The 19,661-nt window shown below is 42.9% G+C and overlaps 1 protein-coding gene and 1 long non-coding RNA gene across 2 annotated transcripts; one reads left to right on the top strand and one right to left on the bottom strand.

Annotated features, from left to right (window-relative positions):
- Positions 1-8,151: 8,151 nt before the first annotated feature.
- Positions 8,152-9,567, bottom strand: LOC139072338 (uncharacterized). The gene is made up of 2 exons (XR_011521856.1): positions 9,443-9,567; positions 8,152-9,369 (listed from the first exon to the last, which is right to left on the bottom strand). It is a non-coding gene; the product is annotated as an uncharacterized lncRNA (long non-coding RNA).
- Positions 9,568-10,394: 827 nt separating this feature from the next.
- Positions 10,395-17,747, top strand: gabrr3a (gamma-aminobutyric acid type A receptor subunit rho3a). The gene is made up of 9 exons (XM_015960773.3): positions 10,395-10,653; positions 11,536-11,648; positions 13,428-13,495; positions 13,572-13,795; positions 14,759-14,841; positions 15,150-15,287; positions 15,440-15,592; positions 15,826-16,019; positions 16,723-17,747. Exons 1-9 carry the CDS (start codon positions 10,511-10,513, stop codon positions 17,023-17,025), a joined length of 1,419 nt encoding a protein of 472 aa, XP_015816259.1. The 5' UTR covers positions 10,395-10,510; the 3' UTR covers positions 17,026-17,747.
- The last annotated feature ends 1,914 nt before the right edge of the window (positions 17,748-19,661 follow it).

Here is a 19,661-nt window from a genome sequence, read left to right as displayed (position 1 = left end):
CGTTCCCTCTCCAGGAGAGAGAGAGAGAGAGAGAGAGAGAGAGAGAGAGAGAGAGAGAGAGAGAGAGAGAGAGAGAGAGAGAGAGAGAGAGAGAGAGAGGGGCATTTGCGTGAGGCTCTGCTGCTGCCCCGCTCTGGTTGGGCAGAGAACTGCTCATAAAGTGGAACAAAAGCCTCTATTATCATAATAAGTTTAGATCTGAAAGTAAAATCAATATTTAATCTCCTACTGAGACTCTTGGTTCCTGTAAGCAGCTGGCTCTGACCTTTGACCTCACTGTGGTCGATATGTGAATGTTAGATCATGTTTCAGCACAGAAACTCACACTAACTCCCTACATCATCCCTTCTCCCGTTTGATCCATTCAGTTACCCCAAAATCTGACTTTATTTGGGTTTTTACCTCCACACAGGGAGCCTCCTACAGCTGTGTGTTTCTGAGAAGACAGTAAGAGTGTGTTCTTTAAATTGAAATAAAACATCTTGAAATTGTTGTTTGAGCAGTGTGGAGACGGGGTGGGCGGGTGGGGGGGGGGGGGGGGGTGTCTGCGTTTGCGTTTGACACAGGGCCAGCATCAAACCCCCGACAACTAAAAACCCCTAAAGCCAGCGTCGATCTCTCTCAGTTGCTGACTTTAACATAACAACCAAACAGAATTAATGAAAAGTAACTTGTAGGAACATTTCCCCCTAAATCCAGTCAAAATGAAACCATTTTGCAAAAGAAGAAAAAAAAAAAGAACTGTGCAGTTACTTCATAGGGAGGGGGCTGTGGACGAGATGATTATTTACAGATTTGGAGCTGGGGTCTATGTCATGAAAGCACACACACACACACACACACACACACACACACACACACACACACACACACACACACACACACACACACACACACACACACACACACACACACACACACACACACACACACACACACAGTCATACGTTTTTTCATGTGAGGAGTGGAACAGTTTTTAATTTATTGACAAAACAAAAGTTTTATTGTCTGGAATGTCTAAAAAAGTATTTGAGTTACCACACACATCTCCTGAAAGCCACTGTGTGTGTGTGTGTGTGTGTGTGTGTGTGTGTATGTGTGTGTGTGTGTGTGTGTGTGTGTGTGTGTGTGTGTGTGTGTGTGTGTGTGCATTTTTATGTGCTAGACTGAAACCATATGAAGAGGGACTCTGGCAAAGGGAAAATGTAGGGGAGAGGGGAGAGGGGAGGGGGACGGCAGAGAAATTAGTGTCAGGTTGAGGGAAGGGGGTGTGTGATCTTCTGCTTGTTGGGAAGTCTGAGTCATAATGAAAAGAGTCTGACGTTCTCAAGAAGGAACCAAATCTGATGAGAAAAATGTGTAAATGTTTCACTAGTTCCCTCTAAAAACCCTTTCAGTCCCTCAAAAGCGTTTTTACAGAATCAGAGGTTCCTTCCCACTCCCTCACCTGAAAATAGACGTTAGTCTAAAGTTGTCCATCTTTTCATTCCATCGACCTTTTTTCCAGTCACTGATTCTTTCACTACAGGATGCCGACTCTTTAAAGCAGATTCCGTACTTGATAATTGATAAATAATCAATCCCTTCAGCTATTTTGGGTTCAGAACCATAATCTACACAATCTGAGCCTCGTCGCGGATGTTTACAGAATCCATCCAAACTCACTTTAATTAGAAAATTAGTTTAAGGCTCATGTGAAACCACATAACTGGATGTTTGAGCCTCAGTTAAGCCACAGGGGTAATTACACGGCTGTTGGGTGTGTTTGTGCAGATTATTCAATCTAGTCAGAGGTACTGTTGCCTATTTTAAACATAAACAAAGTCAGTCATCCACTCCTGCTGACCTTTCACCTGAGCCATCTGAACAGAGACCCTGATGGGGTCATTCATACAGGAGAGGGAACACACAGATCCTTATTAGTCACGTTTTATTATATAATAATATAAGAAGCACATTTATTATGATAAACTAAAATAAATGATGATGACTTTATCAGGCAGCTTTCAAGCATCACACCTGAATTTTTCAGCGTTTATGTGGAGAGAAGCTCAGACTCCTAACCAGCTCCCTCCAAGTGTCTGGACAGTGGGCCGTTTCTCCCTTCATCAGGTTCTTCTTCAGCTTCCTGATCAGGTTCAGAGGCGTCGTCACGTTTCTCTGTTGTTTCCTCCGTGCTGTCTGCTTGTTCGTCTCGTGCTTCTGGCGGACTGCTGCCCTCGATGCCGTGCTGTTCCATCATGAATGAGCCAGAAGGGTTTAAACCTTTGTGAAGTCCTGTTCCGTTGTGTCTGTGTGAGGGTGTTCCGGTTTCTGCACCGGAGAAAAAACAAAACAATATAATCGATCCTCACTTTTTTTTAGTTTGCACAATTAATGGTCTGCCCTTTCTGTGCAACAGTATTCAGACTTAGGCCACAGCTTTGATACAAATAGCGCCACCATGTGGTCAAACAGTGTTTGTCCTGTAAGTTTTAAATAAAATTTTATTTAAAAAATGTATTTTTAACTAAAAGTGCTCAAAAATGAAGCAAATTAAGAAAAAACGCCACAAATTAATTCTCAAAAGGAAATTAATTATTTAAATTAACGGAAAAACCAGAATGTTGCTCTAAAAATCTTGTTTTTCCACCATGCTAGATCTTTGTTTTGGAATATTTCTTTTTTAGAGGCAGATCAGATTTCCTCAATATTTATTTTAATAAATCAGTTTAAAAGTGGACTTGACTAAAAGTAATAACTAAAGAAATCCCTAAAATACTTTAGCAATAAGATTAGATTTAATACAAACTGTCTGCTGATGCAGATGTTTCCAGACAGTGAAATCTTCACCCACCTCTTCGTCTCACACACTGAGGCAGAGCCATAATAATAGTGAACAAGACAAAAGCTGCAGAGGCTGCTGTGCTCCACCAGGACCTCTTCGTGCTCTTTTTATCCAGACCTGCAGGAAACATTTTATTTTACTCACCCGCTTCTGCGGTTGTGCACAACCCCTTCAGCGGGGAGAACCATCTGAAACTCACTCATTGAAGCGACGGTGATGTTGACTTTGGTTTGAACGATGTGTCTGCTCTGCGAGTCTGAGAAAGTGCAGATGTACGTCCCAGAGTGGTCCTCGCTGTCCGGCTTGTTGAGCAGAAGAGATCCGTCACCCTGCAGGAGCAGGTCCTGGTCAAGTTCAGCGTGGCCCTCCCACAGGTTCACCGTGTGTCTGGTTCTGTTATCGTACCTCAGGATCAGAGAGGGCTCACCGGAAGACGAGAATGTCCAGGTGAGGGAGAAATTCTGCAGATTATGTGGAGCTGTGCACAAGATGGAGAGTGGATGACCTTCTTCTTGTGTTACATCTTCTAAAACAACGTTAAGCACACAGTTACTCTTCATTCACCCAAATCGTTCTTTCTAAACAAATGATAACGATCACCTTGGTTTTTCCGAGAAGCGGTCCAGGTCTGTGTTTTGTCAGCTGATACGAAAGAGCAGAAGTACGTGAGGTTGGAGGGATTACCCACAATCCTCAGCGTACTCTCCACAGTAAACAGGCCTTTATGGTCGGTGGTCCTGATGGTGGAATTTTCCAAAGCCCCCTGATCCGAGGTGGGCTCCGTGGCCCACGTTACCTGTGGCATCGGGTAAATGTTGTGAGAGGTGCATGTGGCCGTCTGGTCGTTTATCTCCATGATCACAGACTGGATGGGAGCTGGAAGAGTAACAGGAAAGTTAGAACCGTGCATTTTGTGACTAAATTAACCAGAAATGATGGATTACACAAATCTGACACCACTCTGAAGTCATCAGAGTTCAAGACACAAACATCACAAATCTTTGTTCTGCAGCAGCTTTCATCGTTTAAACGAATCTCCTTTAAATGATGCATTTCTGCTGCTTCTCCAGTGTTACCCATTGGTTAATGGGGCAGACCGCTGCTGTGTAAACACTGACGGCTTACAACAGAACCAGAATAAAAACTGAATGTTTCTGGTGTCAAGCTTTAGAGACGACTTATTAGAAAAGCTGCTGAGCGAAGGAAGATCTTTTCCAACAGCTCTACACTCCGTTCCAGAATGAAAACTGTTTTTTTCTGCTTGCAAAGCCAAAGATTACACCGTTCTCTGAAACAAGCTCTAAATTAAAAAGCAGCATGTTTTAGGTAAAGAGCTGACAATAACAGAGTTATCAGATTAAAACTCTGCATCAGATTACGTGGAAATCTCAAGATGTTTGAGTTTTGAAGCTGTTTTCAAAGCAAACAGCTGAAACACACGAAAAAAACGAGGGAAGCTGAACGTTTACAAACATTTACAACAACCAGGTAAGAAATGGTCTTCAAAATGTAGATTATTGTTAGCAAGGTCTGCCTTTAAATAAAAATTTACGACAGCAACTCTTAAATCCTTCAGAGAACGGAGTCCAGCGGGCTTGAGAGGAGACAGAAGTGGTCTGAAAATGATAACGATGAGTGACAGCTTTTAATAACGTCAAGGTAATCATCTGATCTGAAAACTAACAAGTGAAACAATAAAAAACGCCAACAAACACAAGTGGAACTCTAAAGGATTGTCATTTCAAAACCATCCAACAGTTCTGCACAAACCTTTAAGCTCCATGTTGACAAACATCTCCTGGTTGCCCTTCCTCGTGCTCGTGTAGCACTTGTACCTGCCCCGGTCTTGAATTTTGACCCTCCTCAGGAGCAGGGAGGCGTTGCCTTGAGGGATGTGAGAGTTGAACAAAGATGTCCTCCCACTGAAGTGCTTGTTCTGGAGCCCAAACTGATCTTTGTGGTAGTAGTAGCTGTGAACGGGGATCTGCTGCTTGTACCAGTGGATCACCACGGTGCCGGTGGGCCTGAAGCTGCAGGGTAGGATGCAGTCGTCGTGGACGATGCAGGTGACATTCACATCTGGTAGTACAACTGAGAAGGTAGTCAAACTCAGGAGGGCTGCTTTGTTCTCGTCTATTACAGATTAGGGTGAGTGATCAACCCTAGAGAGGAGCTAAATCTGACTCATCTGAATGGTAACTATAGCAACAGATGATCTCCTTGTTTATTTCTGGGATATTTATCACAATAATTAAGAATATTTGAACCAATAAAAGAGGCGAATTACCTTTTGAGCTTGACCACGTCATTTTCTCCGATAAAACCAGCAGTAAAAGGATAAATCCTGGTGTTTCTGCCATGTTTGTGTGGAGGTGTTGAGCCTGTGGAGGACTCTGACAGACGTGAGTGTGAAAACACGTCGGTGTGCAGTGAGCTGTTTCTGTGTGATTCCACTTTACATCCCTCCAAACACTAATGAAACACTGACTAATTAACCCAACCAGTAAAAGTTTAACCAGCCTCAGTGTGAACGCACTACAACACCTCCGCCTAAAAGAAACTTTCCTTTTTACATTCTCTGAATAAACATCTTGAGGATGATCACAGAGATGAGAAGAAGGCGTAAATCTGTGATTCTGTGGGAATAACAGGATTATTTTGAATCAGTAACGGATGACTTTCTGTTGTTTCCAGCTTTCTGATTCTACTTTCGCTTAAATCTCTAATACCTTTTGAATCTGTGCAAAATCCTAATTACTATGAACACAATCGCAATCAAAAGACCTAAATAAAAGACATTAAAATACCCCGTTTTATTGGCTCTTGCATCTATTTCTGGTTCGATCAATTTCATACATTTAAAACATTAGAGCAGCTTTTATCCACCCTGTGCACCTGGTCCTCCCCCCGTGACAGCTCAGATAGCCTTCACGACCCAAAATGGTGGATTTATGGATGTAGTGATTTGGAATAATTTATATTAGAGCCATTATGTCTCGGTTACATGCTTAATTCTGCTTCACACAAGTCACAGAAGGGTCCAAATACATCCGTAGTAATTATTCTTTGCTAACTCAGACCTGTAGGGGGCACAGATGCGTGGTCAGTCCAGCATGTGAGCCCCCGTCCAGCAGCTGCAGGGTCACATGTACGGATGCACCCAAGGCCACGTGCATGATTCTTTAAGATGGCGCTGCTCATGCCTGCCCTCATTCAAATTTAATCCCAGATTAAAAGGTCGTGATGGCAATGTTGAGTTACATCATTGCATCTATAGCTCTGTTCCAGGTTTTCATTTTCCTCTTTGATTAACTTATTTTCTTTATTGTTGTTGTTCGTGGCTAAACAACAGCCTCCAGAGGGGGCATTCTTGAATGTGCGCAGATGCATTTACTGTTTGCAGGAACAAAGTGATGATGGGAAAATTTATGCAAAATTATTTTGAATATTTAGGTGAGAAAGAAAAAAAGGTTGAAACAAAAAACACCATAAATCATTGATTGATCTTTAGACTACGTTGAGAGAATGTTCTGAGTGCATCAAAATAGCTCTGGTGAGCTACTACAGCAGATTTGTTGTTATTCTGCTGTGTCTAGCTTAGGGAGCCTGAGGCTCGCCCATCTACTTCCAGAAAAATGAATGGGAGTCTATGGAGTTATAAAAATTGTTCTCTGATCCCGTTTGATATGCGCCATGCATAAGATCCGTGACTTTAAATGACACATTTTGATGCCAAGAAGGCAGCAAAAGTTATTTTAGGTTTAGCGTGGAAAGGTGTAACGGAAAGCAAATGTTTGTGTCACCATATTGACATCAAGAAGAGAAGATTAGTTTAGTTTAGCGAGCTTCACATCTCCCAGATGTGGAGAACACCACTGTAAATCTGGCCATATGGTAGGTGGCAGCTACGCTGGGGAGAGGAGATTCTGCTGTGACGTCATTTATGCAACACCTGATTTGTAGTCATTTTAATTACCAACTTTACAAGCTAATACATCTTGAATCACCGCTCTGTATAAAATGTGCTCTACAGACAGAGCTGCCTTGCCTTAAATTACAAAACAGACATAGTTGAATACTTTTCATTTAAAGAGCAACTAAACCCCAAAATAATTTGTTTTGCATTCAAACTGTATTATTGGATCTTTACAAATGTAATCTTTCCGTTTCCGTGCATTTTTTGACATGTTTGTGTAAACTTGTTTAAATCTAGAATCTAGGTGTGAAAATGTCTCAGTGCTGCCCCCCTGTGGCAGAACAACGACTACTGCATTTCAAACTTGTGATTGACTGGGGCTGCTGCAATTTCACGTCATCGGCACAGTCTCCTCCCTCTTCCCCTCCCTCCCAGGAGGGAAATTCCCCCACTTAGCCAAGCCTCTTCCGTGCCACCTGGCAATGCCCACTTTCATAGCATTTTTAAAATCTTGACTAGGGGGTGGAGTTACGTTTTCTGGTGATGGTGTGCAGTCCCTCTTTAAGTTGAAGTACAACATGTGTGATTCAGGATGTAAGGCAAAGCAGTTTAGAAAATAGCTTTTGTAGCCCCGTTTGACTTGCATTTGTTTTTTGTTCCAGGGACCCTTCAGCTGACCGGAAGAGGAGGAGATTGCTACTTATTGGCAGTTCTAGGGGTGGGGTCAAAGGAGCATTGGCCCCTACTGAAACCTGATTGGCCCTTGAAGTGACCCTGTCAAGTCATTCGTCTATCCCTTTGCAATAATCAGAACTGCTTTCAAAATGAGAACATTCCTTCTCAATGGGACCTTCCTGGTTAAATAATAAAATTGAAGAAATGCACTCCTCGATGTCAAATGGTTTTATTGACAAGGATGAAGGAGCCCTGCGGCGACATACAAAGCTGAGTGAGCAGAAGCTAACGGCAGCGTGAAGCAGCAGCATGGGCTGAAGACCAAAGCTAAGCAATGCGATAAAATGGGTAAATAAATGCAGCACGGCTTAGCGTGCATACTGACAATGTAACCGTTACATTAGCTTAACAAGCAGGTGAAGACTTACAGATACAAGTCGAACAGTAGCATGGATAGACAGCAGTGTGATGGTTGAGCAGCAGTAATCCAAATGAGAAGCAGCAGTACGTACAGTGAGGCATCGTCACATGTACGTGACTTCAGGCACGTCCGTGAATACCCCTTTTTTCCCCCTCGAGGCTTGATTGCAGCACAGGATGCTATTACAAATCCAAACACTAGTGCTAATGAACCAAATGGAAATTTGGTTGAATTTGGTTTGTTTCACTAAAAACGCTTTAATCGGATACAATTTGTACTTAAGTATCTGTACTTCTGAAATATCTCACAGGCTGTTTTAGTTTGGTCTATGCACAGTACAATGTGGATTGGGTGTAAGGATGTTGGACAAATACTTGGCCCCAAAATTACCGTGGCCCTTTAAAGCCCTGAGCTCAGAGAAATCTTAGATCCACCACTGGTCTGGCAGGAATCATCCCAACTGTTCCAGGAAGGTGTTCGCATCCTTGCAGGTACATGATGCAATCATTTATTGATCAGAACAGAAATACTGGATCAAAGAGAACCCTGATTTACTAAAGGATGAAAACAATGTGAAAGGAATTGAAAAATATCATGGTTTAAGGGATATTTAGCATTAATTTCCTTAACATCTGAGATTATATAAAAAACTAAAAGAACCTCCACCTATGAATGGCTTTCTTGGAGGATGATAATGTGGCAAGTGGCAGTCGTAACAAATAAATTAAAGGTTAAAAAGGTTGCAACAACGCCACCCTGGGTTATCCCTCCAGGGAAGTGTAGAATAAAGGCCTGTAGGTTCAAAAATCACCAGGGGAACAGATGGGAGTCTTTCCATTAAAAGAAATTTTATATTTGAACATTTAAGCTAAAAACCACATAAGGCGGAGTTAAGTGCCCCGAGTCCAATTATCACCAGTTAGACCACAGGAAGTAACCATTTTGGGCCTAGGGCCAACAAATACTAAATGAAGTTCAATCTACACAAATTAAACACACCAAATAGTAATAATGAAACAATTGAAAAATATGACACAGGATACTTCCTTTTAAGCCTGTGGGTTTTCTGGTGGTTGCTCCGGCGTCCGACACCCAACAATTCATTAACACAACCCAATGTAGATGAAAACAGATCAATACAGACGAAACAGCAGTGATGCAGCCCTCTGGGACACCGCTGGCTCTGAAGATGGAATTGGTCGTGGCAGGACTGTGAGAGATTAGCAGAGGGGCCGGTGTACCGCCGCCGACGTCAAGCGCTCCCCTGATCTCGGTTGGAGCACTGTAGGCAAAGCCGGATGACGAAGCGGCGCCTCGGGCAGCCTCACTGCAAACAAACAAAACTGACATGGTCCCCCTGGATCAGCACAACCCTCCCCAAGCTGAGGCGAGGACTCAGTCGTTGCGCCGCTGGATCGGATCAGCCTTCAGACAGCTGGCACACCCGCACGGGCAGAGAGCTGCCAAGGAGTACCTGGATGCAGTGTTAACCCTCTAACCTCATGCACAGCTCCATTCTGCAATCACCCGCTACCAACAAATTGAGACGGAGAAATGAGCATGAACTAACGCCGCACCGGCAACACGGCTGGAGTGAACTTACGATTGCAGCTTGCAGTTGGAGTTTGAGTGTCTCATTACCCCGGCACCTGAAGTGCCATACCAGAGCTGTCATGCTGAAATAGCAGGCAGCTGCCTTTTATTAGATGACTCACCCCACCCTGCAATCACTCTAATGTGAGCCACCTGGCTCTTTACTGGGAGGGGACCAGACAAGATCTGTCTGTCCCATCACAATAAGAATATTAAGATGTACTTCTGCATTTCTTCTCCATCTTGGTTGCTGTGCCTAACAAATTATTATAAAAAAATCCCTAAACCCTTTGATGTTTACCTAAATATTAAAAGGTATATTAGGAGATGGGTTTGGTCTGAACCATTATTTAAAACATAATTCAATTCTCTAATCCTAGCTGAAGCCGGAGCAGTTGTGGCATCACGTGATCTTGCTCAAATGCTACACAGCCAGAGGCTATAAGTTCAGTGTTTACTGATGCTGCCTCAAACATATGCCCACATCTGGCTCCTCTTGATGGGATCATTTGCATCCTCTCACCATCATGAGATCAGACCTGAGAGGCTGGAGTAGGTTAAAGGTCCTACATCGTATAAATACAGGCAACAGGTCATCTAGTCCGAATGACTGGTTGCATTATCTGCCATCCCCGCCCCGTGCGCCTCCAGTTTGTAGGTTACCGAAAGATTTCACCACCCACAGAAAAGAAGATTAGAGAGGAATTAATGGTATTCCTTTGTCATTATAGCAACAAATTGATATTTGGTTTTAAATCAGAGGGGTGGGGACAGTGGGAGAGTCGGAGCAACGTGTTGCGTCAGGACACACATAAGCAGTGGGATGGCACGGTTACAAGCAAACTCTAGTCAGGAGGATGCTCGTGCACAGGAGCTGAGCGCTGGACGCCTCCATGCTGCAGGAGGTGACACTTCAGGATAACACAGAGATGATCTGGTTTATGCGTGGCTGGGCAGTATGAGTGGGACATGAATGTGCCTGTGGAGGACGTGGACAGCTGTGGCACTCTCCGGGTGAGACTCTGACGAGTGAGAGGGACGTTTGGGTTCCTCTCGTGTTTCCAGCTCCTGCTCAACCATGAGATTGGCCCTCCTGGCCCTGAGACTGATGGTTCTGGCCTGGATGTGGCCCGTCACTCAGCTCAACAGCAGCACCTTCCCAAACAAAAGGAGACACAAGGAGGTCTACACAGCAGAGAGCACTAAGCCGAAGCATGGAGGGTGAGCAGAGACGGACGGTTCCTTCATTTATTATCTTTGGGTTGGCTTGATTTATTGAATGTTTTTATTTATGCAACTTTAATTCTGTCTCAAACCTGCTTGCATAATTTATCCCATTAACGCTCCGATGGATCGAGGTCAGGTTAGGCAACGAAGTCATGTGACACTGGAGGTGACGTGCATATTCCTCAGAAATTCATCCTGATCTTTGCTAGACAAAGATAGACGTGTTCACGTTATTAAACTCAGATTGGGTTTGCTTGTAGACAGACAGTAATCAGCTCAGGATGCAGATAAAGGCTCGTCCCCACAACAACTCTGACCCAGAAACAAATACCAGAACCCTGAAAAGAACTCATTTCATTTAGACTCTTGGTTTTAATCAGTGCTAAAGGTCAATTAGCCATCACTCACTCTGCTGACCAGATGTCAGACCTGTTTAAATTGGCTGTCTTTGAAAGCAGGCTGCACGGTGGCACAGTGGTTAGAGCTGTTGCCTTGCAGCAAGAAGGTCCTGCGTTCGCTTCCCGGCCTGGGATCTTTCTGCATGGAGTTTGCATGTTCTCCCTGTGCATGCGTGGGTTCTCTCCGGGTTCTCCGGACTGTTAGGTTGATTGGTCTGTCTAAATTGTCCTTAGGTGTGTGTGCATGATTGTTTGTCCTGTGTGTCTCTGTGTTGCCCTGCAATGGACTGGCACTCTGTCCAGGGTGTAGCCCGCCTGATTGCCCGTTGACCGCTGGAGATAGCCCCCCCCCCCCCCCCCCCCCGCGACCCTGCGTGGATTAGCGGTTTCAGAAAATGGATGGATGGATGGATGGTTGTCTTAGAAAGCGGAGGTTGGAGATTTAAAGAAAGCTGTTAAATGGCTGTTTTGTTTCCAGACGGGTCGATCTCAAGATGAAAAAGCAGGACAGCACCAAGTCTCTGCTCATTAAATCAGAGCAGCTACTTCGGATTGAAGATCACGACTTTGCAATGCGCCCGGGCTTTGGAGGTGAGACCATTTCATTCATTCGTTCATATCAATGCAGATGCGTTTAAACGTTTTCGTTTCTCAACTAAAGGAGCAACAATCGTTTGGATCAAACGCGCCATCGTCTTTTTTCAGTAATCGTGTGATTACGTGTTACCCAGACAACTCAGTCAGGTCCATGCAGGCCATTGTGTTTGTCACCTGAAAAAGCCCATGACCTAGATTGTCCGTTGCATGAGACAATGACTGCAGTCGGATAAAATAATCTGAACTGTGTTCCTAATTCTGAGGCTGAGTGCTCTTAAAAGCACAGCTCACAATTTACAGTAGATCATTTTACTATGTTAACCCTTTAATGTCCACAACAGGAAGAAACATGTTTTTTAATCATATCTTATTCATTTGGGGAGAAAAAGCTTCAATATGAGACAATACTGGTGTCAAATACACTAGATCACTTCTTTAACCAGCACCAGACCTTAAATCAAGTTTAAAAGTTCATTAAAGGTTGTAGGATACATTTATTTTTTCCTACAATGAAACTACCGATTTCAGTAAACCTGCCTGTGCTGGGAACGCACCCCATCTAAACGTCAATTCAAGCTAACTCCAGCACATCTTCCATATTCAGGTCGTAAACGATAAAGAATCAAAGTGAAATGTTTGTAAATCTGTGAATAGAATCAGCACGAGTGGAAAGGGCAAAGGAAACAGATCTCGGTTACTGCTGACGTTGTATTATTTATTTATTCCAAAAGCCTTGGTCCGTTAACCCTGAAGGTATTATTTGTAGATTCCTGGTTCATCTGCTTCAGTAACGGTTGATCAGAAACACAGATTTTGTAACAATCAGCAAAGAAAAGAAAACACTTCTATTGAAATTCAGGGAGTTACTGTTATAAACAGACGGTAAAATAGATAAAGAACTGTTCAAATTGCTGCTTTTGTTTAGGATTCTGTGCTATCGTCTAACGAATCTGTTAGAAAATGTAATATTCATCTAAAAGCTTTAATGACATAAACCCTCCCTGCATCTAAGACCTTTGTTTATGAACAGCATCACTAAATATAATTCAGTCCACTTCACCACTGGACTGCAGCTGTTGACTGAGGGTTCTTAGTGCTGGACGTCATTAGGTAATGGCACAGGGAGAACTGGGTGTGTTTACAGATCCCATCATATGCTGAGGCCACCCTGCCTGTGGACGAGGACATAAGAGCTCATCATAAACACACCAGTAGGTATTAAAGCATGAAATGGGCCCAGCTCTTTAGTTAGACAGTAAGGTTGGAACGTCCTTGCTGCTGAGGTCTTTCATCGCTCTCGTGTTACTGCGGCTCAGCCACATGCAGCTGAGAGAGTCCTGCTTTGTTTTCTCGCTCTGATCTTTTGTACCCTTTCCTTTATGTTTGTCTTTATTCGGCTCATGTGAAATAAAAGGCTCACAGACAGGATAATCACTGCATGAATGATTTTGTTCCTTTGGTTCCCATTGGAAAAAGGACAAAAATAATAACAACGTAGTTGCAATAAGCAATCAAAGTAATAAAAATCATGTATTGAGAATGTTTAGCTGGAGCTGGGGGGAAGGCAGCCCTAAATCCAGGTCGAGCTTCAGAAGTTGCAACGCAGCCTTCCATCAGCATTTCTTTTATCTCAGGAAAAAACAGAGCCCAGCTTATGGAGAGGTTCTGAGGTGGGATTTACACACGCATGACTCTGTCAGATGTGCAGATTATTGTGACAGATGTGATCCAACAACTACTTAGAGCTTATCCTTCACTTCTGACCTTTTGTAGGTTCGGCTCTCCCCGTTGGCGTAGATGTCCAGGTGGAAAGTATCGACAGCATATCTGAAGTAAACATGGTATGCACCGCCAGAGTTCCTGCAGATAAAAACCAGGGAGTTCAGCTGCTTTAATCGTTGATCTGATCTCACTCAGGACTTCACCATGACTCTCTACTTGAGGCATTACTGGCAGGACGATCGACTGGCCTTCCCCTCCAGCAGCAACAAAAGCAGAACCTTCGATGCGCGCCTTGTTAAAAAAATCTGGGTTCCTGATGTCTTTTTTGTTCATTCAAAGCGTTCTTTTATCCACGACACAACCATGGAGAACATCATGCTGAGGGTTTTTCCTGATGGAAACATTCTCTACAGTGTCAGGTAACAATGAGCATCCGGCTGAAGGGTTCACGCGTGCATTATGATGCTATTCTGCTGCTTTTCTCTGAAAATTCCCACAGGAGTCAGTTTAGCGTCATATGGGACGCCTACCCTCGTGCTTGTATCAGTAGCTGGAGTCAGATGAGGGACAGCAGCATGATGTCAGGACCTGCACTTTGTGCCATATTGGCTCTGCCTCCCCAACACACACAGACATAAATGCAGCTCTGTGATTATGTCTACTTCTGGCAGCTCAGAGGCTTTTCCATTTTGATCCCTCATTCTGCCTCCAAGCCCGATAAACAAAAAAAAAAAAAAAAACTGTGAGTAAATGAAGAGTAACAAGACCAGATCACCTGAATCCTTTTAATAAAAAAAAAATCAAGAACAAAAAAAAAAAAACCACCAAATTAACCAGAAAAATTTGACAATGCAGAGATTAGACTTTTAGATCAGTGAGGACCTTTTTTATTTTAAAAGCATAATTCTCTTGTGAATTTTTATTTTGATCTTTTTTCAAGTAGACAATATTTTTATTAAAGTCAGTAAAAAATATTTGTGGATCCTGGATCCTAAACACTAAAATGGTCTCGTTTAATTCCCTGTGTTCTGTTCTAATAGTAGTTGTTTTCTAGTTTTTGGGTCTTAAAATAACATTCTTCCTTTTTTCAGGAGCACAAAGGGGATGTGAGTGATTCCCTAATGTTTGTTGTATTTAGCACTTACCTGTGCTTAAGCATGTGTGGTTGCAGATTTAGTCAAATCAGCACAACTGAAATATAAAAAATAAAAAAACACAACAGCGTACCAAAGTTAGGGCCTCAGCCACGTTTTTAACTATGATGCTGCAGAAGAATGTCACACTGATGAAATACTGGTGGAATGCAACGAGATTGTGTCGTGCCACGATCTGGCCCTTGTGGACCACTTTAACAGCTGTGTGAATTTGCCTTTTTGTTTCAGGATCACCGTGACGGCGCTCTGCTCCATGGACTTCAGTAGTTTCCCTCTGGACACGCAGAACTGCTCTCTGGAGCTGGAGAGCTGTGGGTATCAGAACACTAACACCTGGCTGCACATTTGATGTTATTACAGAAAAGAAGTCTCCTAATTCCAGGATTATGTGTGTGTGACATGTCTTCCTGGTAAACATGTTACGCAACTTTGGATGCAGGTTTTTAGCTCAAAAATGTTGGCTAGAGGATGCTTTGCTGTTTTGGAGAACTTCATTTGCATCACTGTGAAAAAAATCAGCCTTAAATTAATCTCTTTTGATTTTTTTTCTTCTAATTTGGGCATTTACTGTGAAGGGCTTAATGGTTTTTATTATAGGTATTTTTCGTTTTTCCTTAAGATGCGTACAGTGAGAACGACCTGATGCTCTACTGGAAGAACGGGAACGACTCATTACGGACCGATGAGATCGTTCTCTCTCAGTTTTTCATTGAAGACTTCCAGCCTTCCTTCGGGCTTGCCTTCTACAGCAGCACTGGTATGTGAGACTGCAGGTTAGAGGACCACTGAACTGGATCCAGTTTGGAAACGCTCGTGTTCTTCGGGGATTCATTTAAAATAAAGTTTTATTTGGTTCAAGTTCCTCGTGGATGCAGCTTGTAGTTGTGACAGTTTTCTTCCATCTTTCAGGTTGGTACAATCGCCTCTACATAAACTTCATCCTCAGAAGGCACATCTTCTTCTTCATGCTTCAGACGTACTTTCCTACCATGCTGATGGTGATGCTGTCATGGGTGTCCTTCTGGATTGACAGGAGGGCCGTACCTGCTCGGGTCTCTCTGGGTGCTGAAACATTAACTCAATATGTCTGATGACAACATTTAGTTGGAAAACATTTATTAACTAGGGTCACTTCATTACATATAGGGAGAATAGCCTTTGCATTACTAAATACAATATAACACGACGTCACAATCGTTTCTTCACTGTAAAAATTCAAATTTTGACACTGCCTTATGAATGCATTCCCATGTTTAGTGTAGATTGTAATCTATGCTGATGTTTCATGAACCCAGGCATCACCACAGTTCTGACGATGTCCACCATCATCACTGGTGTCTCAGCCTCCATGCCGCAGGTGTCTTACGTCAAAGCTGTAGACATCTACCTGTGGGCGAGCTTCCTGTTTGTCTTTCTGTCAGTCATTGAGTATGCCGCTGTCAACTATTTCACCACAGTGGAGGAGATGAAGAAGCTCAAGAATGCAAAGGTATTGTTGTTTCTGTCACCAGTGTGGTCTTAAAGGCACAATGTGTAAGAATTCAACTGTGAAATGATGACAGAACAGCCTGAAGTCTCAGATTTCCTTCTCAGACTTGTCAGTTTTTCTCCTTTCAAAAAGGAGAAAGAGGGATATAGTCTTTGTTTACAATCTGCCCTGCCTCCATACTTCCTGTTTCCAGTGCCATCATACCTGAGCTCACGGGGTTGCCAAGTCTGCAACAGCCTTTGTAATCCGTCACCGGCCGACAAAGAGCAGCAGTGTTGTGGAAAAAAATGTCAGCCAGTAAACCTTTGGCCCCAGAAGTTGTGTTTTGTGCCCCTAAGAAGCTATACCGCATGTTTTTGTTGCTATATTATTGGGTGAAGCAGGCAAGAGGCTAATGTTGAGCTAACAATGCTAACAGTCAATTAGAAACTAGTAGTCATCTCTAAAAATATCTCAAGCTACTTTTATCGGTTACCATTAACTCAACATTACAGTGACATGTATTCATCTACTCATCGACTTACTGTGAATGACTCGTCTTTGCTCATCAGCTGGGATCTTCTGGTGCAACGCCCTAACTGGCAACAGTTGCTGAAGGGTTTTGATGAATGGACTGAAGTACCCAAATTTGACCACAGGACGTCATTTTTACATCACGCACCTTTAAAGCTCTTTTTCCACATTGTCCTCTCTGATGCTGCAGGTCCCCAGCACCTTCAACACCAACCAGGCTATGGCTTTTGATGGGTGTTTCCATGACAACGACATTGACCTGACTCCTTTCTCAGAGGTGGATATCACCCCGGACACAGACAGGAGCACCCAACCTCGAAACTCCACTGTCTCTGCACCCCCAGATGGGACCAGACTCCACCGTAGAAACACTTTAAAATACAACCTGAGCTTCATCATGAGCAACAGCTACATGATCGACTCGTACTCCAGAGTCATATTCCCCCTGGCTTACCTGCTCTTCAACATCATATACTGGAGTTTGTATACATAGGACACTGATTCCACCAATAATGTCATCACATTTAGGATGGAAATATCCAACCACTCACAGGATGTGACCTTTTATTTGCACAATATCCGCTGCTCTACATTGATGTCTTTCATGATGTCTTGTATTTGAGAGCCAAGATTGCAGCAGTCTGCTGTGTCTTTGTGAATGTTTCTCTTTCTGTTGCATGCTTGTTTTATAAAAGAAAAAAAAAGAGTCAAAACCAAACCTGTTTATTTTTAATCATTATTTAAAGAGACAATGTGAAGTTTTTACCATTAATTTCTGGAAATATCCATCAAAATTTTGAAAATGAATGAAATGAAGTCCAGTTGCTCAAAAATATTGGCAGTTTCATAACATATAATCATAAAAATCGGGTCTAAAATACATGGGAGCGGGTCTAAGACCCAATCCCAATACTCACACGTGCACACTTGCGCCCTTCAATTGCACGTGTAGGTTCTCAAGTGCGGAAGTTGACCACGCCCCCCATTACACCCTTAATCTGCACTTCAGCTAAGTCCACAGCAATGCGGACCTCGGGCAAGGGAATTACCCACAAGTCATTGCTGCGGGAGAAAAGGCTCAAGGTCCTTTTCTGAAAATACATATTTTCTAATGAAATATTAGTTAATTTTAGGATGATTAGTTGATGCTCTAAGACTTTTAGACAAAGCAGCAATAAATGGAAATTTATTACAAATAACTGTTTGGCTGTTTGTTGAAAAGTTGTTAATAAAGGTTTTTGAAAAAAAATCACACTGACCAGCATCCCAGCATGCGTTGCGATCGATGACACATTACTCCCCGTCGCAATTCTGCAATTAGCTGCACACTTGTGCACTACGCACTCGAACCCTACTGCACACTTTCTCCAAGTGCATTTTGCTGAAGTCTGCAGGGCACAGTGCAAGTACTGAGAGCGGGTTTAAGTCTCTGGGCGACGCCATATTAGATGCCATGCTTTCTTCTACGGGACCCCATGAGGACAAAAAGCATTTACTGATTTGTAAGAAATAGTTACAAAACTTTTGTCATTCTTAACCGTTGTTGTTTTACACATTTACCTCTTCACTTGTTGCCAGTGATGAAAGGGAGTCTGATGTACTTGTTATTTTACTAAAGTTTGTACTTCCCAGGGCTTTTTGACCCTAATGGGCATCCGTTGGTAAGGTCTTACTCCAACACAAAAATACTGCTTGCTTGCAACCATTTAAGTATCTACTGCCCCCTGTCGCCAGGAAAAATACACACTGTCACTTTAAGGGTTCAATTTGATACAAAACACTCAATTCTTTAAAAATGAACAGCTAATTTTTGCTCTTACGAGTTGGTTTAAAACTATATATTTCTTTGGGTTATGATTTACTTGATTAAAAATGAGTCAATGCCACAATTCCTCCGGGGTCACTGTCCTGCAGGTTTTACGTGTTTCCCTGCACCAACACACCTGTTTTGAAAAAGAAAAAAGGAACATTTGAAGGTGCTGCTGTGAAATCTGACATTTGTGCACTTGCTTTTCCTACAAATGTTTAATCCTGATCAGTTATGAGACTATAGTTTTACATGACAGCATAAAAACAGTGGAACTAATAGAAGCGGGTCTCTAATCTCAGTTTTTGTGTCTAACGGCCACTGATTCTTGACAAATGAACAGGAGAGGGACAGAAAACGGTCCGGTGGGACAAGATCAGCATAAAGTCTGCACCACGGCTGCACGGTGGCGCAGAGGTTAGCACTGTTGCCTCGAAGGTTGCAGGTTCGAAACTCGGCTCGGCTGCGGGCTTTCTGCGTGGAGTTGCGTGTTCTCCCCATGCATGCGTGGGTTTCCTCCGGGTACTCCGGTTTCCGCCACAGATCGCAACATGCCCTATAGGTTATAAATTGTAAATCGCTTTGATAAAAGCGTCTGCTAAATGAATAAACATAAACATGAAGTCATTTAGAGATGACTGAACAGACTGTAATATGCAGCCAGCGGGTGGTAACAGGGCTGACTGATTACATCTGCCTGCAATAAAGTGATTAGTAGCCTAAGGTTTTATCAGTTTGAGTGTGAAATCTTTTCTCTGCTCCAATGTATTTTTGAAGGGACTCTAGGATTAGTCACCGTAACCAGCGAGGAGATACTAAAAACACAGACGATGAGGCAGACAGATGGTAGTTTTATGATGAACAAAGGACAGGAGCTTAGAGAGGCATTACTGCATGCTGACAGGTTGGCCGGTGAATAAAAACAGTAGATGAGCAAAGATTAAAAACTAAAAGTAAACAAGAGAAGAGAACCAGCGGCCGCACAAACAGGCGGAACAAACCAAACCTATACAAGGCTAGAAAAAGATTCTGAAGAGCTGGAAACATGCAGACAGTGAGAACAGGAGAGCCTGCGGGACATCAGGAGTAAAAACTGCAACATCTGGTGGGCAAAAAGTGACACTGCATTCAAACAACTTGTTTGAATCAGTGCACTCAGTGTTTTGTATTATAGCATTTTAAAAAGCTGTATAAACCATGCTTACGTGATTTATCCTTACACGATAAACACGGTAAAGGAGCATTATACTGAATGCAAATTAAAGAGCAAGTCACCCCCTACAAGAAACTTCCTTCACTCCCTCTTCATGTTTGAAAAATGC

This window comes from Nothobranchius furzeri, chromosome 10 (assembly GCF_043380555.1).
Source record: "Nothobranchius furzeri strain GRZ-AD chromosome 10, NfurGRZ-RIMD1, whole genome shotgun sequence".
Lineage (NCBI taxonomy): Eukaryota > Metazoa > Chordata > Actinopteri > Cyprinodontiformes > Nothobranchiidae > Nothobranchius > Nothobranchius furzeri.
Note: the sequence above shows the minus strand (reverse complement) of the source record. Positions and strands in the feature narration are given on the sequence as shown.

What these genes read in the sequence shown, in the direction of transcription:
- gabrr3a (XM_015960773.3), top strand. Translation starts at nt 10,511, where the DNA reads ATGAGATTGGCCCTCCTGGCCCTGAGACTGATGGTTCTGGCCTGGATG. An exon ending in AATGCGCCCGGGCTTTGGAG is followed by an intron (nt 11,649 to 13,427) that starts GTGAGACCATTT and finishes GACCTTTTGTAG; the next exon opens with GTTCGGCTCTCCCCGTTGGC. An exon ending in ACCTGCTCGGGTCTCTCTGG is followed by an intron (nt 15,593 to 15,825) that starts GTGCTGAAACAT and finishes TCATGAACCCAG; the next exon opens with GCATCACCACAGTTCTGACG.